General features: G+C 40.1%; 1 protein-coding gene across 5 annotated transcripts in view; it reads right to left on the bottom strand.

Annotated features, from left to right (window-relative positions):
- The window catches only part of efl1 (elongation factor like GTPase 1), a 146,044-nt gene that overhangs the window by 47,288 nt on the left and 71,705 nt on the right, over nt 1–27,051 (bottom strand). For all 5 annotated transcript variants that reach the window (XM_077562808.1, XM_077562810.1, XM_077562812.1 and 2 more), the window contains 4 exons: nt 17,616–17,770; nt 13,596–13,731; nt 1,075–1,206; nt 844–991 (listed from right to left, as the gene is read on the bottom strand). In XM_077562808.1, coding sequence (XP_077418934.1) covers nt 844–991; nt 1,075–1,206; nt 13,596–13,731; nt 17,616–17,770 — 571 coding nt within the window. The remainder of the gene's footprint in view (nt 1–843; nt 992–1,074; nt 1,207–13,595; nt 13,732–17,615; nt 17,771–27,051) is intronic.

The following is a 27,051-nucleotide window of genomic DNA, read 5'->3' as shown; positions in this document are numbered from 1 at the left end:
ATCGTTTAGCCATTATCGTTGCAAAGATTTTGTAGTGTTTATTATTGATATAGGCCTGTAAGAACTGCATTCACATACATCCTTCCCAGGCTTTGGTATCACCGAAATTAAGACGCGTTAACAAGATAGTGGAGGCGTCCAGGCGCCTCCCAAAACATTATTAAAACAAGATTTCAACAGTGGTGTTTGTCTCAAGCTTGTATACCATTCTGTTGGATAACCATATTCCCCTGGCATCTTGTTTTCTTTTAAGATCAATATTATTTTATTCATCTCTTCATCATTTATCTGACTTGTAAGTTTTTCATTCTGGTCTCTACCTATCGGGGGCAAATAAAGATTGGCTAAAAAATTATCAACAGTTGGTAAATCTGATGCAGGGGGTTGGGTGTATATTTTAGTGTAGTAGTCCACAAAAGATTGTTTTAGATTCTCCAAGTTCCACTCAATCTTTTAATTTTTGGGTTTCTTATTTTGTGATTATATCTATTTGATTGTTTACGTACCCTCCAAGCAAGTAATTTAGTGGCTCTCAAAAAATAAAAAATTATTATGGTCTCAGCTTTTATGTTGACGATGATAATCGGCCTTTCTATGCGGGACTATTTAATGCCGCGGAAGAATGGAGTAAAACGCCTGCTAAAGCAAAAGATCGTGGGATTGAGACCCACTCGGACAAATGTGCAACAACACATTGTTTCTAATCTATGCACTAAAAAATGCCCAAATGCTTTGCGCGTATCCTACGCTCCTCACTCTGTGAAAACTTGTCCTTTTCCGCATCTTTCGCCTGTGCGAGGGGCGTGAGAAGATTGGGCACTATGCTGACAGTCTCACACTGACCGGTCTTTGAGGTCATCTAGGCAGCGTTGGAGATGAACCTCCCCAGCAGTGACCAAAACATGTTCGCCTGTCTCCTGGATTAGCACTTCAGCACAGGGGTCTGCTTGATTCAAAAGACGCATCCCACGAACCAGTTTTGGCATCTCACCTAATTCATAAATGGAAAGAAAGATTATTTATGTATTTAAAGAATATATAAAAATAAAGCAAACAAATAAAAAACATACATACTTGGGTGTTTTGGTTCAATGGCAACTCGGACAATTGGTGATGCCTCAAAGTTGTGTGGTGTGAAGGGTGGGCACGCAGGAGTGGTGGAAATAGTAGCTGACTTCAAAATAAACTCTTCTAGACCTTTAATACCTATAAAAGTATTGGAGCAATTAATAAACACAAATATTTTAAAATAAACACTCATTACAGAAAAAAAAAATTGTCAGCAAGGGTTTCAAAATGTTTAGTTTTTTTTTTTTAGGCTGGCGCAAGACCCTCAATGTAAAGCCTTTTCTTTGTAGAGAAATAACAAAGTTCACATTTCTACATTTATTAGGGATGCACCGAAATGAAAATGGTTGGCCGAAACCCGAAAACGAAAAATGCTTGGCCGAAAACCAAAACGCCGGGAAAAAAATAAGCCAATTTTTACTCTCATTGCATTTATTATAATTAATTACAATTTCATTATTTTTATTATAATTTTCTTTTCTTTTTTTGAGATTATTATAAAATTATTATTTAGCACTGGCATTTTAACCAAGCACAATATAAATAAAAATTGTGCACACACCGCAGACATGTTGGCTAACAGTACATTAAACACCAAACAAGGGTTGAGCATTTTTTGGCGGTGCAATTGCACTTTATAGTCAATGTAGTTTGCACAGGCGGGGGACGGATGCGTGCGGCGAAACAAGGTGTGGCGCACTTAAAATCAGCACATTCACTTATTAACCAACGTCTAAAAATAAATACATTTGTTCGCACCAGCTAATCGGCTTCGGGAACGGGCTGCAAAGTCACAGCGTCCTGTACAGGTCTGCCGCCACCCCGAGATAGCGGTAAGTGTGTCCGTGTTTAAAACTGTTGATAGCAATAGTGCTAGCATTAGCTTAAGTATTTAGCACAGCGACGCATGCCGGTGAAAGAGTGGAAGCGTTCGAGGGGCTTATTAAAAAAAAAAAGGGAAGGCACTGCAGGAGAAAGAGTGGCTCACCTGTACAGCAGTACACGGCAGTTCTGTCTTTTTTCGACCCGCTTAAATGCTGTACACCGAGCGACGCCCCTCTCCTCCGGTGTGTGCAATGACCCCGGGAGCTGCTGCGACCGACTGGTGCAAACTCACACGGTGAAAAGCCAGCGAGAAGCGTTCGCTGTTTAATTCAGACGCTTGCTTGCAGCGGTTTTTTGCTTGCGTCACCACAACCTATTTGGGCTATATTCTTTCGACTTCAATTTTCTTTCAGCCGAAAAATTTCTGTGGCCGAATATTCGGTGCCTCACTAATATTATAATTCATATTGATACATCTTCTTTAATTCCCAGGGATGAGAAAAGTTAATTAAAAGCATGACATTTTCCCAGTGACGAGAAATCTCAAATGTTTTTTTCTTTTTGTTTTTGCAATGGGCGGGGATTATCTTGCATAACTATGGCTTCATATTATATAATATGATATATATATATAATTATATAAAATATATAATAATATTATAATATATATTATATAGAAAACTTTTTAAAAAGCATGACATTTTCTCAGTGACGAAAAATCTCAACTGTTCTTTGTTTTTTTTGTTTTGCAATGGGCGGGTATAAGTCTTGCATACCTATGGCTTCATATTTGAGCCAGCAGATGGCAGGATTTTATCTCTCATGGATGAGATCACTCAAAGCAATGTTGATCCATCCATTTTCTTAACTGCTATTTGACCCCCCGGCAGATCTTATAATAATTTTTCATGACTGATTGTCATATTAAGTCACTTGCTCCCAAAAACGTATAAAACATTCTATTTTAATTATTGTCATGGTCCCAAAAATGTATTTATAAATTTGTGTTTTTAATTTTTTTTATGCTAGAGCATACAGAAGACTGATGGAGCCTCTGACCTGAAGGGGTCGTTTAAAGCATTACAAGTACAAGAGATTAACTAGGGCCATGTTGTAAAAAAATATATTTTCCCAGTGTTTTCAATAGGTTTGTGAATAATCACAATACTTAGATTCCAATGCTAATTGCTGCAAAAACGGAAATAGATACAAATATACTTGTTTTTTTCCTGTTGAAAGAAGAGACTCTAATCTTTCTTTTGGTAGGTTCCATGTTTTTATAGCAATGGAACACAATATTCTGTGGGCCTTGCAAAATCAGTCAAAATCCGGTAAAACAGGGCAGTGGGTTGGCTTCAGTGAAAATGGCTGGGAGTGAATGAGGTTGAAGGTATAGTCCGAAGGATTTGTTTCGGCCTGTCTGGGACATCTGGGCAGAGACTCAACGTTTTCCCTCCAGCCAAGCCACAGAGGCAAGCTACTATATGCAAATGTTGCTGTGCGAACCCCCCGCTCCTGATTGGTGGACTGTTTCTGCGGACTTGTTCCTGTGTCTTGTTTGCATATGAAAATTCAGCTGTGCGAACCCTTGCTCCTGATTGATGGATTGGTTTCACGCTCGTTCCGGTTTGGCTGCTGTCCTTGACTTCTTCGAGCATCAGTTTTGAATGTTTTTACAAAAAGCAACGTAAACATGTCAGACAGTACCTTTAAATCTACTACAAAGTGCTAATTATTTAAATTTAGATATAGAAGCAATGACATCTACGTGTATACACGCATTCATACACACACACATGCATGCATATGGCACACATGCGCACACGACTGAATACTAGTTATATTTACTAAATAGTTGCAAATTGTTGGTTAAGTCTGTCAAATGTAAAATCCTTATGGTGATTGTTCTGAAAATGCATTTAGTCATAAAAAAAAACACATTTTCATAAGAATGAGGAAAAGCACTATTAAGATACTTGCAGCATCACTAGAGCAAAAAATATTAGCATAAAAGTCACTGTTGCCATAAAGCTGAAGATGATCTCCACATGTCTCGATTACAAACATTTACCAGTATGATTACATTTGCTTTTACTAGGTAAGCCTGGCGACATGGACACACGTGCATCTTCTGTTCAATTTCATGCATGGAGGGGATGGAGAGTCACATAAGGTGTAATTCGACTAGTGCTAAAAATTTTAATCTAATTAATTACAGGATTTGTAATTAATAAATCGAATTAATTTATTTTAATCTCATATCTGATAAAGGTCCCGAAATGAATAATTTTAATTCCAGGACATTACAAAATTGTAGTGCATGACTAATTAAATACACCTAGAAGAGAAGATTGCTTCATAGGTGCTTCATAAATGAAAATCAAAAGAAAACGTTTAAGCACATCAACAAACCGATTAGGCCATACATTATTTTAAAAGATAATTTACACTTCTAATTTAAACTTTAATCTAAACTTCCACAAGCTGCGGTCGGTGTATGAATGACATGAGATGAACTGATAATAAATAGCTGTGGTGGTTTTTGAGCTAAACTCACAAACTGGTAATCAGGAAAAGTTAGAGGTTTAAAGGAGAGGTTAACAAAAATATAAAGCTACAATATCTGGGTCATAACAACTCAGACCTAAAAGAGGAATTGGGGCTGCAGAATTAACTTCTCAAATTGAAAACCCACCCCAAGGTAGGTTACAGGATCTGACAACAGACTAACGCTATGTGTCCTTGAGTCAGTTGCTCAAACAAGCTTGTTTACATTAAGAGTCTTAAATCATAAGTCAGGCTGGAGTTGCTTTTTTTAATTTTTTTATTTTTTTTTTACAAAAGGTACAAATTACTGCGTTCTTGTTAATATTCCCAGCTTTGTTCATTTTACAAATAAACTTGCGTTTAGCCACTAGCACTACCAGAATTTTAAGATAACTAGATCTCCCATAGAAGTCATTTTGAGCCTAATATAGTTATTACTCATTGTTTTAAGTAGCTAATAAAATCCTTCTCTTGCTTTTCTGAGGCGGACGCGTGGTGGGCCTTTATTGATTTTGATTATTTCGAGCTTGTACTGCCAAAAACGTCATGACTCCATCACATCTAGCAGCCTATTATTTATATTTTTTACTATAAGCCTTTACTATACCTTGAAATTATCGGTCTCGTGGAGGTCTTTGGGCGGCCGTATCTCCCGAACCGTACGTCCTACTGCGGTACCTAAGGGCCTCCCCAGACTCGTCTTGACGACAGATTTTCAACGATGTCGGTGCCATCGGTCCACGATATTGCGTTCCGGAGATAGAGGGCCGACAAACCCGTGGTTTACCCGGGATAGCAACCATTGCAGGCGGGGTAAGTGTTTGAAAATCATGGGTCTCGTGCAGGTCGTTGTGTGGTCGTATCTCTCGAACCGTAGTCCTACCGGGGAAATAAGGGCATCCCCGGACTCGTCTCGATGACAGCTTTCCAACAATGTCGGTGCCATCGCTCCACAACATTGCGTTCCGCCATGGTAATCTAGCTTGCAGCCTCCGTGATGAATTGCAGTTACAGTTAGAAGCCCAGCGGCGCAACCCCGCGGGTCCCGGCTAGGTGAAAAATGTACATTGAAAATAATAGAACGGTCAAAATAACGGCTCTGAGAGATATAGGTCCAAATAAGCTTGCCTCACTCTCCTGGCTGTGCTGCACTCGCGTCCAGGTCTGCTGTTGTCAATGCTCGTAGTGGCTAGTAGTGCTACCCTGTAGTGGCGCGCCTCTGCCGCCTACGGGTACCTTGATGGTCCAAATTGTGCATTGACTTGCCATCCGCGATCAATTGTGTTTTTTTTTTTAACACACTAATTTGCGTGTAATTAATTAATCTAGATTAATGCGTTTAAGTGACAGCCTTAATTTCGACTTTTATTGGGTGTTATGTCTATTTATATAAATCGTTTGTGAAGTCACATTAGAGGCAATAGAAACTCATCCGGTTTATTGAGCAGTTGCCCGAGATGTGCTAGCTAGCATCGCGGCTAAAAACACCCAATAGTTATGATTGTACATTACTTATTAATTGCTTATGTTTACAAACTTCTAGTAAAATGTAAACTTTTCTGCTGCTGGGAAATTAAAATAAAGACATTAAGGACGTTATTTTTGGAGAAATCTCAAAATTTAAATTTTTGTCCAAACAATACTATTTTGGTTATTTACTTATATTGACATTTAACATTTTCAATTAAAATTTTTACTGTTTATGAATTTACTTATAAGTATATAGATGCCATATAACTGTGTAGTTAAGGGAAAATAACACTGTGATAATGTTGTTGTGAAATATATTGGAACTTTTTACTCCCTTCCAGCTCTTGAGATAATAATGTGTATGGGAGTCAAGTTCTCATGAAGATAAGAATGTGTATGTCTTAAAGGAAGTCAAGTTCTCATGCCATTGCTCATTATGTCGTAAAAACTGACATCATATTTCCGGGCTGGTAGGGGAGCTGGAGTAAACATGTCGGTATATCACATGTCTGCTTATTATAATTACTAACCCTTTGTCCAGCCTGAGAGGGGGAGGGAAAGCTTTTTCATGTATAAAAAGAGTGGGTGTTTGCTATTCGGTACACACTTGCTGGCTAGACATTGTTTAACATGTAAGCTTCCACTTGTGTCTTAAGAGCTCTTAATAAATCTTTGCAAGGAAAACTTCTCCATGAGATCTCAATGCAATTATTTTGAACACGCAAAGATTACACTTAATAAAGTAATCAAATAATACCTTCACTTAAAACTAACCTTAGCGACATACAGCTGATTTTGTAAAAACACATTAAAAATAAAAATTGAATTAAGACAAAGAAAACTTTTTGGGGTGATGAAAGAGAGTCTAATCTTTCATTTGGTAGTTTCTGTGTTTGCATAGTCATAAAACACAATATTCTGTGAGCCTTAAAAAATAATTCAGAATGCTCGAAATTGAGATTCTTTTTTTTTTTTTAACCCATTTTGGCCGGGAGCGTTCTACCACTAGAGACAGGAGCGCTGTAGCTTTAAAGTCGGGAAATGGGATACGTCTTTTTGTTTTGTTATGATGAATTCTAAGTCTTTTAGCCAATGATATGCATCAGAATATGCACGTGAAAGTGACGTGGGCCTTGTAGCATTTCCTGGAATTTAATTTGAGCATTCAAGGCTGACGCAGATTTGCAGGGTTATGAAATAAACTATGGTGATACACCGCGCTGAGTACTTCGAACCAGTGGTACTAGTCGACAGTGACATATTGTTAAGACATACGTATGTTTGTAGACAATGAGGATGTTGAAAATTTAAATGGCTTTGAAACGGAATGGACGACGAATAATTACCACTTAAATCCACAAGGTTATTACAACTGCGCTCCAGTGTTGAAGGTAAACGTACCTGCAGATGTGGCACAGTTGTTTGTTGATTTAAAAATATATATATATATGTTGAAGGTTTATAATAACTAGACAAATTTCCGCGAAATTTTTTAATGGGACTGCTGACTCTTGCAAGGTGGAAAGCCGCATGTAGTACTTTTAGCAGTAGTAGTATAGCCGCAAGGGGGCACAAGCCAGTGTCTTCTTGTGCCGGTCCCAAGCCCGGGTAAATACAGAGGGTTATGTCAGGAAGGGCATCCGACCTAAAAACTTTGGCTCAGTCAAACATGCGAATCAAATATATGACTTCCATACCGGATTGGTCGAGGCCCGGGTTAACGACGACCGCGATTGGTGCTGTCGACCTACAAGGTAACGGTGGAAACTGGACTGTTGGTCGAAGAAGGAAATGAGGAAGGTGTGTTCATAGGAGGAAAGAGAAGAGGAACACCAAGAGTCTAGGACTGAGAGAAGGGACTTTGAATGTTGGAACTCTGACAGAAAAAAGTAGAGAGCTGGTTGACATGATGCAGAGGAGGAAGGTGGACATATTGTGTGTTCAGGGGACCAGGTGGAAAAGGAGTAAAGCTAGAAGCTTAGGAGCAGGGTTCAAGTTATTCTATCATGGTGTTGATAGGAAGAGAAATGGAGTAGGAGTTATCGTGAAGGAGGAGTTTGTTAGGAACGTCCTGAAGGTAAAAAGAGTGTCAGATAGAGTGCTGAGCCTGAAGCTAGGAATCGAAGGTGTGACAATCAATGTTCTTAGTGGGTATGCGCCACAGGTAGGATGTGAGCTGGAGGAGAAGGAAAACTTTTAGTTGGACCTTGATTAAATGATGCAGAGAATCCCTAGAAGTGAGAGAGTTGCCATTGGTGCAGACTTCAATGGACACATTGGTGCAGGAAACAGAGGTGATGACGAGGTGATGGGCAAGTTTGGTATCCAGGAAAGGAACGCAGAAGGACAGATTGTGGTTGACTTTGCAAAAAGAATAGAAATGGCTGTTGTGAATACTTTCTTCCAGAAGAGGCAGGAACATAGGGTGACCTACAAGAGTGGAGGTAGAAGTACACAGGTAGACTACATATTGTGCAGACGGTGTAATCTGAAAGAGATCAGCGACTGCAATGTAGTGGTAGGTCAGAGTGTAGCCAGACAGTATAGGATGGTAATGTGTAGGATGACTCTGGTGGTGAGGAAGACAACAAAGGCAGGGGAGAGGACGAAATGGTGGAAGCTGAAAAAGGAAGAGTGTTGTATGACTTTCAGGAAGGAGTTGAGACAGGATCTGGATGGTCAGGAGATGCTTCCAGATGACTGGACAACTACAGCAAATGTGATCAGGGAGACATGTAGGACAGTCCTTGGTGTGTCATCTGGAAGGAAAGGGGATAAGGAGACTTGGTGGTGGAATGAGGAGGTGCAAAAGTGGATCCAGAGAAAGAGGTTAGCTAAGAAGAATTGGGACACTGAGAGGACTGAAGAAAGTAGACAGGAGTACAGGGAAATGCAGCGTAAGGTGAAAGTAGAAGTGACAAAGGCCAAACATGGGGCTTACGATAACTTGTATGCTAGGTTGGATAGTAAGGAGGCAGAGACTGATCTATATAGGTTGGCAAGGCAAAGATAAAGAGATGGGAAGAATGCACATCAGGTTAGGGTAATAAAGGATAGGGATGGAAATTAGTTGACAGATGCCAGTAGTGTGATGGGAAGATGGAAAGAGTACTTTGAAGAGTTGCTGAATGAGGAAAATGAGAGAGAACGAAGTGTGGACTAGGAAGTAGCAAATATTAGTAAGGATGAAGTGAGAAGGGCAATGAAGAGGATGAAGTGTGGAAAGGCCCTCTGTCCTGACGATATAACAGTGGAGGTATGGAAGTGTCTAGGAGAGGTAGCAGTAGAATTTCTGACTGGGTTGACCAACAGGATCTTAGATAGTGACAAGATGCCAGAGGAATGGAGGAAAAGTGTGCTGGTGCCCATTTTTAAGAACAAGAGAGACGTGCAGAGTTGTGGTAACTACAGAGGAATAAAGCTGATAAGCCACACAATGAAGCTATGGGAAAGAGTAGTTGAAGCTAGACTGAGGGCAGAGTTGAACATTTGTGAGCAGCAGTATGGTTTCATGCCAAAAAAAGAGTGCCACAGATGCAGTATTTGCTTTGAAGATGTTGATAGAGAAGTACAGAGAAGGTCAGAAGGATCTGCATTGTGTCTTTGTAGATCTGGAGAAAGCTTATGACAGGGTGCCCAGAGAGGAACTGCAGTTTTGTATGAGGAAGTCTGGAGTGGCGGAGAAGTAAGTTCAAGTGGTGCAGGACATGTATGAGGACTGTAAGACAGTGATAAGGTGTGGTGCAGGTCTGACAGAGGAGTTAAAAGCTGAGGTGGGACTACATCAGGGATAAGCTCTGAGCCCCTTCATGTTTGCTATGGTAATGGACAGGATGACAGACAAGTTTAGACAGGAATCTCCATGGACGATGATGTTTGCAGATGACATTTTGATCTGTAGTGAGAGCAGGGAACAGGTAAAGGAGAATGGAGGTTTGCCCTGGAAAGGAGGGGAATGAAGGTTAGCCGTAGCAAGACAGAGTATCTGTGTGTGAATAGGAGGGACCCAAGTGGAAGAGTGAGGTTACAGGGAGAAGAGACCAAGAAGGTGGAGGAGAGTTTAAGTATTTAGGGTCAACAGTCCAGAGCAATGGAGAGTATGGAAAATAAGTGAAAAAGCGTGTGCAGGCAGGCTGCAACAGGTGGAGAAAAGTGTCAGGTGTGATGTGTGATAGAAGAGTTTTAGCTAAAATGAAAGGAAAGGTTTATAAAACTGTGGTGAGACCAGCAATGTTGTTTGGTCTGGAGACAGTGTCACTGAGGAAAAGACAGGAGGCAGAGCCGGAGGTGGCAGAGATGAAGATGCTGAGGTTCTCTTTGGGAGTGACCAGGATGGATAGAATCAGGAATGAGTACATCAGAGGGACAGCACATGTTAGTGGCTTTGGAGATAAAGTCAGAGAGGCCAGACTGAGATGGTTTGGACATGTCCAGAGGAGAGATAGTGAGTATATTAGCGAAATGATGCTGAGTTTGTAAATGCCAGGCAAGAGGTCTAGAGGAAGACCAAAGAGGAGGTTTACGGATGTAGTTAAAGAGGACATGAAGGTAGTGAAAGGTAGGTGTGAGCAGAGGATGCAGAGGACAGGGTTAGATGGAGGCAACTGATTCGTTAAGGGCGAAGAAGAAGGTATTTTGTCCCAAATTTGGATACTCTTTGTAAGTGTGATAACTGTATATACTGTATCCATCTATCTATCTATCTATCTATATATACTGTACATTTAATGCAAACGATTTGGTAATGGAGCATCATTGTTTGATTGTTGTAGACAATGATGATAGACAAAGTGGCATTGACCAGTGATCTGCTCCGACGCTTGCTGGTGTTTAGTAGAACAGTGCAACTTTTTATTTTCCTTTTTATTCATTTTTTAGGGGGTGAGGCGACTGGGATATGGATTTTTCAATCAATATTTTCAAAGCTGCTTCTTTTTGATTTCCTCTTTTATTGAGTACTTCTGGTATTGGTTAATTGTTGTATGTTTTGTTCATTGCCTGTTCAGTTTTGAAGATTTTGTCATGGTTTTCTGATTAAAGTTATTTCTACAAGCCACTACTTTTTTAATTTGCATTCAACCCTGCAACTAATACATAGGTGCGGCTAATCCATCAGATTACAAGGGGGCACACTATAAAGGAAGCGCAAGAGCGTCAGGCAGAGCAAAACAAAACAAGTGAGCCCAATAACAGTAGGAGACACAACGAGAGCGAGACAATTTGCACCCTCATTGTGGAAAATAAAGTAGCGGGAACCCGGTGCGGTAACATTAAAAAGACCTGCGGCTTACAGTCGGGTGCGTCTTATATGTGCAATATTCCCTAAATTTAGCTAGCGCGGCTTATAGTCAGGTGCCCCTTTTATTTCAGAAATGACTGTATATGACATTCTCTAAATTCACAGGAGTTGGACACTTTTTTGTGCTTGTCATCATTATTATGTGTACTATGCATGGATGTGATTTGGCTGTCTTTGATGAAACTTAGCTACTATTGCATTCAACTGCACAATAATTGTATTTATTCAGTTATTTATTTTACATTTTCTCCTTTAGGAGTGTGCGTTTCTTATCTTTGCATGGATATCTGCACCACTTGGTTACATAAAATTTCTGGATTTTGTTTCCTGAGCTTCTAAATATTCCATTTCTGATGTTAAACTTTTTGAAAAGTAGCTGACATTTTAGTACAGTGACAGAAGTTGGCTTAGTTGATTCTGTGTGAATGACACCCATAGGCTAGGATATTTTTTAAATATCTTTTATTTTTAGTGCAACGTGAACATTTTTATACCACGTTTATATAAGGCATCAACATGGCATCTTAAAGTACTTTGAAGGTTTACGTCATAACATACTCTTCAGTTTGTACCACAAAAATGATGAGCCCCAAATTCACTGTCACCTTATTTTTTTGTATTTGGAACGTTGGAACGCAGCAGGAGGGGGAAAAAAAGGCCTTTGCAGGCATCAAGGGCCTCTCTAACTCAAATTCCCAGGGTGAATTTGGAGCGCAGTTCGTCCCTGATGAGATGCTATGTTTTTTTAAATTATTTTTTTTATTGACTCCTTGTTACTCTATGGTATGTAAACTTATAAGCACAAGTGTATATGGTCATCTGAGGCATCTTGATCCTGTGAGATCCTTTCATGTGCTCTATTGTACAGGTTTGTAAGGAATGATGCACTTGTACTTTGTCTCCTGGGCAAGGTCCTCCTGCACTTAATTTTGCAAGTATTTTCATCTTGTAGATAATGTGCACATTTCCTCATACAATAATCTGCTTCAAAGAGATATTTGGCTCATTTGGCCATTTTCAGGAGTAAAAAAATAATATATTTTCTATAATTAATGTGATAACTTTCCTTCGAGGTAGGACTTAATGCCTGGTTACCTTTGGTCTGGCTCTCCTGCACTGGCACACCTTGTCGATCTCATTCCATCCAGGGCTGCACTGGCCATCTGCCATACAGGCCAGATGCCCAGTATGCCGGCGTTTTTTTGGGCGAGTGCACTGCTATTTAATTATTATTTTACCTCAAGGCATACAATTTAGAGAGAGCAGCTCATTAATCAATTTACAATATAGACAGAAAACTTAACCAATCAATGTCAGTGGCAGAGCTATATGGCAGCTAGGGTTCATGCAGGATGAAAATCAAAATGCCGGGGCCATTTTTTTTGTACCCGTCTAGTCCAAATCCAAACTATAGTTTTGTAGCTAATGGAATACAAAGTATCGTTTTTGTAGGTAGGGATTTGGGGCTGCCAGATTCAGATCAACTGAAAAACAGTTATACGGTAGTGATGCCACCAGTGTGCGTGATTGTGCTAACATTCACTCTGTAATAAACATAGTATAATAATTAAATAGATGAAATGTTTTAATCGCCTGACAGCACTAGTATTTAATTAACATCAAACATGGAAAGTATCACACTTAGTCCTATCTCATAATCATTTGTCCTTTTATTTATATTCCTATATTCGCTCCTAAAATGGTGCAAAGTCAAAACAACTCATCTTAGTTCAGAAATTGCTTCTTTGCTGCCGATTGCAAAAGAAGATGCTTTGCTTAGCAACCGTTACTATGCAGCACAGCAATCTCGGTGGCTCCCACTCTGGAATTGTCAAGTAGGTCCTTTTTGCGGTAAGTTTCATGCATGCTTCTTCCTTTTCGTGGTTGACAGGTGCTCTTGGTGCAACACCGCCACCTTATTAAACATAGCGCATGCATGCGGCAGTAATTAAACTGTGCATTAACTGAAAAACTAAGCGAATGCGTCTCTCTCTCTCTCTCTCTGTCTCTCTCTCTCTTGCACGCACACATCTGACACGAAAAACGCATACGAAACAATTGTCTTATGCGCATTTATAACGTGCTTTTAATTTGTAATTCGCACTCACGTGTTTGTGGATCTTTTTGAGACTCATTTTTCAACAGAAGAATCCAGATCAGCTCAAAGCTGTGGTACTTAACTATACAAAAGTTGCTCTTTAAGTTAAAAAGTCCCTCCTCAAATGAAGCCTTTGATTCGCAAAGAAATAAATAAAAGATTTGAGCCTTGTGTAGTCTGCATTAGAAATAGATAACTATGGACTCTCAGGCCATTTATTGTATTTGCAATGTTTTGTACACACATCATTCAACAGCTAATACAATGTAATATAACTGTCTACTGTACCTAGTATATTGCCAGAAGGCACCTCTTCTAGCTCTTCCAGTTCTCTGCCCATAAGCAGGTAGACATTTTCAATGGAACAACAAGACAGATGGGGCACCTCAGGTAAATCGTCAGAAGGACTGCATCGCTCAGGCAGCTGGTAGAGAAAAGAAAAAACAAGTACACAATAATTAGTTGCCAAGAATTTTTTTTAAAACTTTTTACCACAGTTTTTGGTTTCCCAGCCGACACAAGTCTCGTTGTGTTATCAAGCACAACAAATTGGCTCACTGGCAGGTCTGGAGTGGCTCATCTGGAGCAACTTGAAAATCCCAGTGGCCCATTTACATACGGTGGTAAAAAAAAAAAAAAGGCTGGGTCTCACATTAACTTCCTAGAATAACTATTCTCACAGATTTTTTTCTTCCAATTTTACTTTCAATTTTATTGAGAAACACATTCTACTAACTGAAAGTCAATATGGTTTTAGAGAAAAAAAGATCCACCTCTCAGGCAGTAATAGAGCTGGTGGAAGAAATTGCCACAAATATAGATAAAGAATTTACAGTTGGGATTTTTATAGACTTAAAAGCATTTAATACGATTTATCATAACATATTAATGGCAAAAACTGGAGCGATATGGCATAAGAGGTCTGTCGTCTAAATGGATTAAGGGTACCTCAATGAAAGAAATCAGGATGTGCATCGTAACAATTTCTAATCAAATCAGTTGAAGATTACGAATGGGGTCCTCAAGGGTTTGTGGCTGTGCTAGGTCCTAAATTATTTGTATTATATAGTAATGATATGTGTTGTGTATTCAAAACTTTAAAAAAGTTATATTTGCTGATGACACAACTTCATATTGCTCTGGAGAAAATCTCAGCTTCTGAGTACTGCGGAAAAAAGTGCTAAATATACAAAAAAAAAAAAAAACTGGCTTGACACAAACATACAAAGTTCATAATCTTTGACACTAGACTAATTAAACAAAGTCAAAATCATTGTTGACTCAATTGAAATTGAAAGAGTAAATGAAATACAATTTATTGTCATTGTAATTGATGTAAAATTGTGCTGGAAATGTCATATAGAAAACGTTAAAAGAAAAATATCCAAAACCCTAGGTATTGTGTATAAAACCAAAGATCTTCTGAATAAGACGTCATTATATACATTATATTGTACATTATTACTTCCATACATGATTTATTGTGTCAAAATATAGGGAAATACATACAAAACTATTTACAAAATCTGTCTTTAATCTACAAAAAAAGAGCCATACAAATTATTAATCGCTCACATTATACAGAATCAACAAATTTGTTATTCATTAAATTAAATACTCTTAAACGATATGACCTAGTTGAATTTAAAAGAGCACAAATAATGTACAAAGTATACAATTTAAACTTTGCCACAGTATTCAGAAGCTGTTTGAAATCAGAGGGCTGCTGCTAAGGGTTAAGGAGTACAAGTGGGGGAGGGAAAATAAATGATAAGAACAAACAAAGCAAACGTGTGTTTCTGTTAAAGGGGTTAATTTGTGGAACAATTATGAAATTAAATTGAAAAAGTAGGTATCAATTACTGTGTTATAATATAATATAATATAATATAAATATAAATGAATTTAAGAGCATATATGTATGCATTTATATGCATATTTTGTGGGCATGTACAGTACAGGCCAAAAGTTTGGACACACATTCTTATTCAATGCATTTGCTTTATTCTCATGGCTGGTTACTTTGTAGATTCTCACCGTAGGCGTCAAAACTATGTATGATCTGATGTGGAGTTATGTACTGAACAAAAAAAAGGTGAAATAACTGAAAACATGTTTTATATTATAGATTTTTCCAAATAGCCATCCTTTGCTCTGGTTACTTTTTTTGCGTACTTTTGGCATTCTTACGTCTGAGAATCTACAATGTACATAGTCATGAAAATAAAGCATAATATTGAAAGAGGTGTGTCAAACGTTTGTGTATATATGTGTGTACTCATGTGCATGTATGTGCATGTGTGCCCATATATGTGCAACAACTAATGTTTCGGTATTTATTGTATTGATTAGATTAGCTCTATATGTAGGGCTTTACTTTCTCTTATTTTTTTACATATATGCAATGGATAAAGGCTTACAACGAACACCAATATATGTGCACTTAAGAAAAGCATGTTTTGATTATTTTTTATTCTTCATTTTCTTTTTTATTTTAATGATATATTATGAAATAAGAATAACTTAGTACATTAACATGACAGAAGTAATAGGGAGTAGGACTAGATAAATTCTTACTTCTTCCTACTCCTTTTGGACATGTAACTTCAACTTATTTTAAATGTTGTAATGTGTTTATATGTTCAATAAACCAACCAACCAACCAATAAACCAACTTGATTTTATTCAATGTCCTAAGTTCTCACCGGAGGTCTACTCCTGATTGTCTTGAATGAGTAAAGTGAGATGAATCAATCAACGTAAACATAAACATTTAGAAATGTGCCACCATTACACGAGAGTACACAAATTGATGTAAGTCACCTGAACTTCATATCAACTCATTATTTTCCTGTCAACGTTCTCTGTCGTAAAACTTACACGTTATGAAAATGTACTTGTGTTCTGTAGTTTATTGTAAATCTGACAAGATTGTTTTAAATTGTTTTGTTTTTCCCCCCAAAAATCTATTTACATAATTATTTGGTGCTTTGTGTTATACTACAGCAAGAATCAAGAAAGCCTGGGCTTCCAGGACCCTCAGGCAATGCCACAGCGCATCCAGGCAGTGATTAAGGCAGTGATTAAGGCAAAGAGAACCTAGCCAACTTTTGAAGATTGACATATTTTGAAAATACCATCCATCCATCCTTCCAGCATTAGCACTAGCAAATGTGTAGCGTATGTTAATCTGGTTATTCTGTTGCCCCCCAAGTGACTTTTAAGCGGTTTAATGACATCCCAGTTGGCGTTAACTGTAAGCCAGTAAGAATAACATTCACTGTATATTTAAACACAAAACATCCTTTGTTTTTAAAACATCACTAGCCCAGCGCTAATGCTAAAAGCAAAGGGAGGATACCATTCAAAAGCTAACCGGAAGTTAGCATCGACTTCGAGAGTCGAATATTCCCACACAAATGCTGTGGGAACACATACCCACAGGTAAGATAACACTACGCAAAGGCAAAAATTATTCCCAATGTGTGAAAAATTAGTTATTTTAATAGAATTCAAACTTAACTTTCTTATGTACTCACTTAAGTGTGTACACCATGGATCCACAGCACCACACTATTTTTCCAGCCCAATTTTGTACTCTAACCGTATACACATATATATATGAAAGTTTGACTTTTTGAATGGAATTACGGAAATTATTCCACTTTTCGAGGATATTTAAAAAATGTTGACAAGCACCTGTATCGGGCAATGGTAAAGTTGAATAAGCAGACCAAAATAGGTGTATTTTGAGTCTGGTTTTAAAGAGTGCTAAAGAGTCAATGTTACGGAGGCCAGGTGGGAGCACATCCCAAAAACGGGGTGCAGAACGGCTGAAAGATGGATATGAGAGGTATTTTTAATCTATTAATTTTTTGTGGCCTCGCTGTTTTGCAGATTTTTTTTGTGCAATTTTGCAAGCATTTTTTTTTTTTAGTTATTAAGGTTTGAACGTTGAGAATGTTTAAACAAATGAGAAATGTGAGAAAATGTAAATGGCTCGATTAGAAAAGAGTATTACCTGTGTGGTGAGGGGTTTTAGAGCCTTAAAACGTACAATAAATGTAAAATATAAGCTAACTACTTTGCGGATTTCATTTATTGCGGGGATTTTTTATTTTTTTAAATCTACCCCCCAGCGGAAAACGATATAGCATTTTTCGGTTTCTGCTTTGGTGCATCCCTAATATATATATATATATAGATAGATAGATAGATAGATAGATAGATAGATAGAGTGTAGTTTTCTCCTTTTTTTTCTATATTACCTTGCCCATTATGACTGCTTTGTAAAAACATTTTGTTTACCATGCTCAGGCCCTGGGCAGGATCATACTTTGGTCCGAGTATGAATATTCTTTGTCCTTTCTTCACCACACCGCTGTATACCCTGGCAAATGCTATGAAAGTCTCCTTTTGCTCCTCTGCCTTGGGCTCTTTCAGCACTTGAGTTTCCATCTCATCTGCCAAAAAATGAGAACACATACACTTCAGGTGTTACTTGTGTTACTCTGAGAGGATAAATAATATTACTCTGCTCTATCAATCTAGAGTAAGTGTGCATCTTTATTGATTTTTCCTAAGTGAGCAACGAATATTTTCAATACATACAATTTTACAATACAAATCATAATAGTGCAGAGTAATAGCTGAAGCTTGCTGCAGGAGCTCTTCAGTATAAAATTTTATGCGGTTTTATGCAAGTTGTCGCATAATTTTTTGGTCTGATTGTTTTCACACCATACAGTACCAGCTCAGTGGCCTAGTGGTAGAGTGTCTGCCCTGAGAAATCCATGGTCGAGAGGGGATGGGATCTCTGGGTAATGCTCATGAGCCTTCTTCCAGACACATACCTGGAAGTTGACTCTTCTTATGTGCCGGTAGGGTCTCTAATGACCTCGCCACCTTCCAAGATGTACAGCGGCTTGAAAAAGTATTCATCCCCCTTCAGTGTTTCAACAGTTTGGCACAGTACAACCACAAACATAACTATATTTTATTGAAATTTTATGTGAAAGTTAAAACACAATGTAGCGATTATTTGGGCTGCCGTAATGGCTTATGAGAAATTTAGATGGTACTGAGGGGAGTTGTAATTTCCTCAGCGACCTCTAGGGCACCACGTTGAATTTGCTTGTTTGTAGGAGCAAAATAAACGATAACAATTATATTATCAAGTTATATTATCAAGTACTATTAAGTATTCATAATCTGAAGTTGCTACTTTAGTTAATCAGGAGTTATTTGCTTTCATAAGATAATTACTAATCCACTCAGTAAACACAAATGATTGGGGAGAAATTGAATTTCTAGACAACAAATGTATTTAGTAAACACACATATCAGTCACAGCCTAATCTATTAATGAAACAAAATACAAATGTGAATCAAAGATAAAAAAGAAAACTTGCAACCTAACTAAGATAATAAAAGGTAGATGAAAAAGGTAGATGGGGGATAGAGATGGAAGCGTTTGACCTGTCAATTCTTTCATGTTATAATAAAAGCATTGCACCAGTAGTATATGGTCAGATTGCAATGACAGCGCACTCACTGACTGGTTCAGTTGCACGGGAGAGGTTCAGTTGCTCGAGAGAAAGAGACTTGAGCGTCGATCCTCGGTTCAATGCTGGAATGCTGGAATGCTGCACCAGGTCTCCGGTTGGTGGCGTGGAGGCCGCAGCCGGTCGTTGGCTGCCGCACGTCCAGCTGCAATGCTGCCCGGGAGTCTCTGGCTGCTGGTCGGTGATGCACGCGCGGCGTGGAGGTCGCGGCAGGTCCTTGTGTGGGCGCTGCGAGGCGCCTCGGGCTCACGGCTGGACAGACACGCGCGCTTTGGGGATGCGCAGGGTGGTTGCGAGTCCTTGCTTAATGCGTGCTTTGGGCACGCGTGGTGGCTCAAGTCCGGGGCTCAAAGGAAGAAGCCGCGTGGTCACCCTCAGCGACCAAGTTTCTCGTGATGATCAGGAATAGTTCATGGGGCCAGACGTGAGGTTAAGAGCAGACGGGGGATTGCGCAGAGAGAGTTCCTGGGGGCAGACGTGAGATGCAGAAATGAGGAGAGTTCCTGGGGCCAGACGCGAGATGAAGACAGGAGGGAAGAGTTGCAAGAAAGAGAGAGTCCTTGAGCAGTTCATAGGGCAAAGGAGAGGGGAAGAGAGGGAGATTCCTTACCGCGTTGGCTTTTAAACTGTGTCCCAAGGGGGCCGGCAGTGTGGTCCCGCCCCTTCCGTGTGCATGAAGTAGACTTGGTTGACTGAGACTTTTGGGATAGTATTTGATATTTCTTTTAATCAGAATTGACAAGCCAGATGCTTCATTTATCCTTCTGAACACATTTGAAACATTCCCGCAATCATAAAGTTATTGAATTCGCTAAGCTTACTAATTTAGGTGGCTACAGAAATTACACACATCATTCATTTGAGATAGACATACAGGTTGTGTACAAAGATAGGAGTCACTTGATGTCAATCAAGTACATAGAGGTCGTGTATGTCCCGAATTATGTAGACTTCAGATTAATTAGGAGCGGCAGGAGGCTTGAGGATAACCGATAGTGACCGCTGGAGGGCACTGTTGTACCATATAACTTCCAAGGGACATTGTTTCCAAAAAACACATGGCTAATTTCTGTGGATAGACCAGACCATAAAAGATGATCTGGGGACTGATAAGCAGTGTTATCTCTAGTTTGCTTGCTTCAGGTTTTCACGGTCTGTAGGAGTTGTGGTATGCGTTTCATAGGGGTTGTAAAAACGAAATCCAGTCCCTGCTGGAGGGAAACTCAAAGAGTCCTTTTGAACTTAAAACACAGAGTTAAGACACACACACACACATTGTTTGTTTAAAATGTTTAAAAAGGCACATAAAATGGAAAAATTGAGGGTGTCGGGCAATATTCGTTACAACAAAGTAGCACACAATCTTGAAATGAAAGAAAGTGTCTATCTTATTTCAAACTCGTTTTATAAATAAAAAACTGAAAAGTAGGGTGTGCAAAAGTATTCACCCCCACCTGAAGTAATGCGATTACAGCTTTAGGTCTTGGATCAAGTCTCGATCCAGTTTTGCACATCAGGAGGCTGAAATGTTTTCCCATTCTTCCCTGCAAAACAGCTCCAGCTCAACCAGGTTAGATGGAGAGCGTTTGTGAACCGCAACCTTAATCTTCACTCAGCATTATGAAGACTAAAGAACACACCTGGCTGGTCCGGGTCAATGTTTTGGAGAGATTTAAAGCAAGAGAAGGATACAAAACAATTTCAAAGGCTTTGAACTTCAAAGAGTACTGTTTAATCAATCATCCATACGTGGATGGAAGACCAAACAACCACAAATCTACCAAGACAAAGTTGTCCCTCCAAAGTTTCCAACCGAAGGAGGGCACTCATCAGAGAAGTACCCAAGAGGCTGATCACTCTAAATCAGGGCTGGGCAAACTCGGTCCTCAAGGGCCGGAGTCCTGCAGGTTTTGGATGTTTCCCTTCTCCAACACAGTTGATATATGATCACCTCATCAGCAAGCATGAAAAGGGAAGATGCTTGTATTATATGATTCTCCTAAAGCTAGTTACTACTAATGGGATTATATCTCAGAGTTTTACTCTACAGAGAGGCACAAGACAGGGATGCCCACTGTCCCCTTTATTATTTGCAATATTTATTGAGCCGCTTGCATTAGCTATACGCCAGGAAAGAAGGATTCAAGGAATTCACTCTGGGGTAACAGAACACAAAATTAATATACATGCCGATGATATTTTACTTTATTTAGAAAAGCCTGATATTTCGTTAGGGGAAGTATTTAACTTACTAACTAAATTCTCACATTTATCAGATTATTCTATTAACTGGACAAAATCAATTCTACTACCTATTACAGAAAATTCATGGAACCCTGCAAGCCAGGAGCCACACTACTCATTTCCTATAGGTAATTTAAAATACTTAGGCATAAAAATCTCACCTAAATTAACTGATTTAATTCATTTAAACTTTACTCCACTTCTGGATAGCATATATAGTGACTTGGAGCGCTGGAATAATCTTCCTATTTCTCGAATAGGACGAATAGCCACGACTAAAATGAAAGTTTTACCCAAAATAAACTATTTTTTCTCAATGATTCTATTTAAACCTACGGCTAACTGGTTCCAGTTCTTGGACTCGGCCGTTACAAAATTTTACTGGAATAAAAAAAAAAGCAGAGATTAGTCTATCTACTCTTCAGAAAAGTAAATCCAAAGGAGGTTTAGAGGCACCACATTTTATGCACTACTATATAGCTAACCAGCTAAAATATATCATTCTATGGGCACAACCCAACAGAGATACTAACTGTTGGCTGGAACGAGAACAGAAGGATTGTAATAACCTCAGACTTCTAGATTTACTCTTCATTACAACATTGATTAAGTGACACAATTGTTTTAAAAACCCAATGATTTCCACCACCCTGACTGCCTGGTGGAAGGCACTAGAATTGACAAAAGCCCAAGTGGAGCCCTGCGGGCTTTCTCCCCTATGGCATAACCCTGACTTTCAACTTAACAACCAATCGTTTTATTTAGGTGTGTGGGAGCAGAAAGGAATTACACATCTCCACCATCTCTTCTCGGATAATGTTTATATCATATACATCCTTGCTCCAAAAATACAAAATAAAAAACTGAAATTTTTTATATTATCTGCAAGTTAAAAGTATGATAAAGAAACAAATTCCAACACTTCGGGGTACGCTCCAACCGCCTGTTTTAGCTAAAGATATTATCAAGCTTTCTTCGACAACAACAAAAAAACTCTCAAAAATATATAAGTTACTTTCATATACTGATAAAATGTCTTTACCAATCTCGAAATGGGAGACAGACTTGTCTATAGCTCCGGAATCTGACTTTTGGATTCACGTTTGTGAAAACGTATTTAAAATGACAAAACACACAAATTTACAACTTATCCAATATAAAATTATTCATACAACATACATTACTCAATATATGATGAAGAAAATGTGACTCACAGACTTTGCAAAACACTACAGACACTTATTTTCATGCTTTATGGTTATGCACTCCGGTTATGTATTTCTGGAGTAAAGTCTTAGAAAAACTTTCCGCTATCTTGGACTGTAGGATACCTTTATCTCCAAACTTGTGTTTGCTAGGTGACCTAACAACAACTGACTTACCACATAAACAATTTCAATCTACACTTGTAGCCCTTACTATCACAAAAAAAAACAATTCTTGTTAACTGGAAAAATAAACAAACACTGAATATCGACCAATGGTCTAACTTCCTCATAAATCACATTTTAATGGAAAAAAATATCTGCCTCAAATAAAAACCAAATATCAAAATTTATAGAAACATGGTCTACGTATATAGAATATTTTAACCTAAATCTGGTTACTTAATTCTGCTTGTTAGCGAGAGCCACCACATTGCGATAACTTACATTGCTGTTTCTGTATTTGGCAATTTGTCACTAATGGTTGTGTTTTTATAGTCAGGAACTCAGTTGCTGCCAGCAGGATCGAGCAGACTACATCAAACGACACCTTAATCACCAACTCCTCAAGATTCACCTTCAATGGGCACTATGGGTTAATATTCGGATTCACTGCATGCCAGTGGGTTAATTCTATAGGTGCTGTCTCCCCCTGGCTGGGCATGGGCGGCTCTGCCCCTCTGTTGGTTGGTGGGTGGTGGCTGCGTCTTGGCCGTTCCCTGCGGGGCTCTCTCTGGTGTCCGTCGCTCCGGGCCCACCGACGCGGTTCGGGGCCTGTGGGCCGCCGGGGTGCCCTGTGGTTCCCTCCCCCCTCCCCTTGCTGCCTCTCCCTCCTCGCCTCTCCCCGCCCGTCCTCCGCCTCTCTGTCCCTTCTCCTTCATCACCCTTCCTCCTCCTCCTCTCCCCCTCTCTCTGCGGCCCTGCCGCTGCCCCTTGCCCTTCTTGTCGTCTCCTTCCCCCTCCCCTCTCCGCCTTCCTCCCCCTCCCCTGGGACGGGGGGCTCCATCCATGGCCTAGGTCTCGGGGCTCCAGGGGCCGGGCGGGTGGGTGGTTTTGTGTTGTGCCCGCCCCGCTCCGGTGGACCACCTGGCACCTCAGGCGGGCCCCAGTATCCGAGGGGCAAGCACTATAGCCCCGCCGGGCTGGTCCCATATGTCCGCCGGGGTACCGGTGGGGTGGGTGGGGGTTTGGTGGGCGGGTGCACCTCCTGCCCCCGCCCGGTTGGGGGGGGGGGGGGCACCCGTTGGTCGCTCCTCTTAACTCACTGCACTAGTTCTGCACAATCCACTTTGTTTATAGACTTATAGGGCACATAACACACTTTGGTGGGGTAGGGTGGAGACACCGTCTTCACCCCCTACAACTCCCCCTCCAATTTTAATGCACTACACAACGGTGCCCCCCCCATCTCCCCTTCTGCCCCCGGTGTTCCGTCCCTCCACGCGGCGGGAGGTGCGGTGGGCACGGGTGCCCTCTCCGCTCCGCTGTCCGGCCCCTCTTCGGCACCGATGCCTGGTTCCCCGGGGTTTGGGGGTTGGTGTGGGTGGGGTCGGGGGTGGGTTTTTTTTTTGGGGGGGGGGGTTGTCTGGGGGTTTGGGGGGCCCTGAGGTATTGCGCTAGCTCTGTCCTGGCAGGGGTCGACGGCTCCCCTCTTTGGTGGAGATTTTCATGAATGCCAGATCCACCACACCAGCATCTATCGAAACTCTAACACAATCTGCTTCTTCCTCTGGTTGTTGAAGGTCGTTGGAGGCTGGTGTCTGCGGATCTCACTCTGCTTCATCTGTCCTTCCTTCCTTTCCTCAGTCTCCTTTGGTCTCTTGAGGTCTCCCTAATTTGTTGGAATTTAGATGTTTCTGGGGTTGGTGAAAGATTCGGGTTGGTAACCCGGTGGGTAGTAGGTAATGTCTGGTCGGTGCTGGATTTCACTTTCCTTTCTTTTTTTTGATCCTTCCTCGGGTCTCCTGACAACTTCACGACTAACTGGATTCTGAAGTATTCGGTTTAGGTGAACGGTATGGGATTTTTAATAGGTTTTAGGTGAACTAATGAATACACACTCACACGCACGCACACTCACGCACGCACATATGCACCCACATACAAAATAAAAATTTATTAAACTTTTTTTTTTTTTTTTTTAAAAGAGCAATGATGATGACATGTCAAATCGGTAAAATTACTGAATGAACAATACTGAGCTCTCCAGAAAAAAAAAAAATGACGATGCTTGGTGCCAAATATTGGGTGATCTTGGAAGAGAACCGGTTGGGGTCTACAATAGACCTAAGACTGGGACGAAGGCTCACCTTGCATCAAGACAATGACCCAAAGCATACAGCTAAAGAGACAATGGAATGGGGGGGAAAAATTATCAATGTGCCCAGCCAAAGACCTGATCTAAATCCAATACAAAATCTGTGGAGAGATCTTAAGATTGCGGTTCACAAACACTGTCCCCATCTAACCTAGCTGAGCTGGAGGTGTTTTGCAAAGAGGAATGGGGAAACATTTCAGCTTCCTGATATGCAAAACTGATCGAGACATACCCCAAAATACTTGAAGCAGTAATTTTAGCAAAAGGGGGTTCGATAAATTATTAATTCAGGGGGGACGAATACTTTTGCACACCCTACTTTTCAGTTTTTGTTGTTTTAAATAAGATATACACTTTGTTTCACTTCACGATTGTGTGCTACTTTGTGTTTAACTTTCACATAAAATTCCAGTGAAATATATTTGTGGTCGTACCGTGCCAGTGTTGAAAAACTCAAGGGGGTGAATACTTTTGCAAGGCACTGTATGTGTCTGGAAGAGGGCTCATGAGCACTACCCAGAGATCCCATCCACTCTCGACCATGGATTTCACATGAAACACAGAGACTGGCCAGTTAGAACCACTATGGTTTGAGGTTGACGTTATCCCCAAAGCCCTTGGTCCATGGGTGGCCAAGTTCGGTCCTTGAATGCCACTACCGAGCCTGTTTTCCATGTTTCTCTCCACTAACACACCTGATTAATGACCAGGATCGTTATCAGGCGTCTGCAAATCTTGCTGATGAGCTGATCATTAGATTCAGCTGCGCTGACGGAGGGAGACATGGAAAACAAGCTAGTGGCTCTCGAGGACTGACCCTGGCCACCCCTGCCCTTGTCGATGACTTGGCAGAAGAGAAAACAGATGAAGATGACTTAGCAGCTGATGAGATCCAAGCAAATATGAATGATGATCAGGAAGAGGAAAAAGAGGATGATTAAAATCCAGTTGTATTTTATCATATTTAACTCTTTCACTGCCAGACGTTTTCAGAAACTGGTTGTTCCCAGTGCCAGCCGATTTAAGCATTTTGACTGATCTTTCAAGGTCCACAGAAAATGTTGTGTTTGGACTATGGAAACACACATACTACCAAATGAAATGGCACTATGTAAATACAAACAGATAACAACAAAAAGTGGGTAGACTAAAAAATCTACTCAAGTTATAAAAATGCTACTTTAAAGCCATTTAGAATGAAGTAAAAAGTTAAATCAAGAGGTTAACATGCAGGTTTGATTACTTGTCAGAAATGACTCAGTGTGGGAAGAGAACTAAAAACGCCTGTACACTTAACTCTTTGACTGCCAGACGTTTTCAGAAACGGGTTGTCGCCAGTGCCAGCCGATTTAAGCATTTTGACTGATCTTTCAAGGTCCACAGAAAATGTTGTGTTTGGACTATGGAAACAAATAAAAGATTGGACTCTCATCTTTCATCAGAAAAAAAGTTTGTTTCTACCTTATTCCGTTCTTCAGTAATCAACAATAGAAAATGGTTACTTTCACCGAAACTCTCTGTTTTGAAACAAAAAGCGGAGTAAAACGGCTTTTTGTGAAACAATGTTATTTCATGCACTCTAGTGAATTGTACACTTCTTTTTGTCCATGAATGATGCCACAAACACCTAAATAGTGCTTTACTTCTGTAAAACGCTTTCACCAACAATGAAAAAGTGTTTTTTGATTGCAAAATACGTTTATTTCCATTCAACAGTGTAACAATTTGACAAAACAATTTTGCAAACTATTTACAAATGTGTGCAACTGTGGTACTACTTACAATTATGTGGATGTTTCAAATACAGTTTTTCTTTTTGTAACGCTCTCCTGCGTGCAAGAGACGCCAGGACTCGCACGGCAGTTTACTTTCACTTTCACATTGTGCAACGTGCAAACGTTACACTTCCTTGACGGCCTTTTTTCCGGGGAATGCCATCTAGCCCCCCGTCCCCCCCCCACGTATTCTCCTGCCGCGTCAATGCTTTCCATCCACGGATCATCATCATCATCGATGATGATCATCGTTGTCATCAATGTGCTCTTTTTGGTCGATGCTTTTGTCTTTGAAATAAAACGGCTCGGGCGTGAGCTCCTCGCAAACCGGTCGCCATTTTTCTTTGTTTTCCATTCTGATCTCCTGCTCGACGCTCTAGCTCCGCCTCTACTGACGCCCACCCGATCTTGTCAAAAGACAGTCATCGCTGCCCTCTAGGGACCAAAAATAGTCATTAGGCTAAAAAAAACCTGGTTAAAATTTTCAGCACATCTCTGGAAGGCTTCCCCCCACCCGTTTCAAAAAATAAAAAATTGGATGACGTCTTTTGACGTCATTGGCAGTGCTCCGTAGCTTTTTACTTGACGTCTTTAAATGTCAGTGGCAGTGAAAGAGTTAAATGTTATGGTTAAGCTGCA

The sequence above is a fragment of the Vanacampus margaritifer genome, chromosome 4, assembly GCF_051991255.1.
Source record: "Vanacampus margaritifer isolate UIUO_Vmar chromosome 4, RoL_Vmar_1.0, whole genome shotgun sequence".
Taxonomy (NCBI): domain Eukaryota; kingdom Metazoa; phylum Chordata; class Actinopteri; order Syngnathiformes; family Syngnathidae; genus Vanacampus; species Vanacampus margaritifer.
The sequence above is the reverse complement of the archived record's forward strand: the minus strand, read 5'-3'. Positions and strand labels throughout refer to the sequence as shown.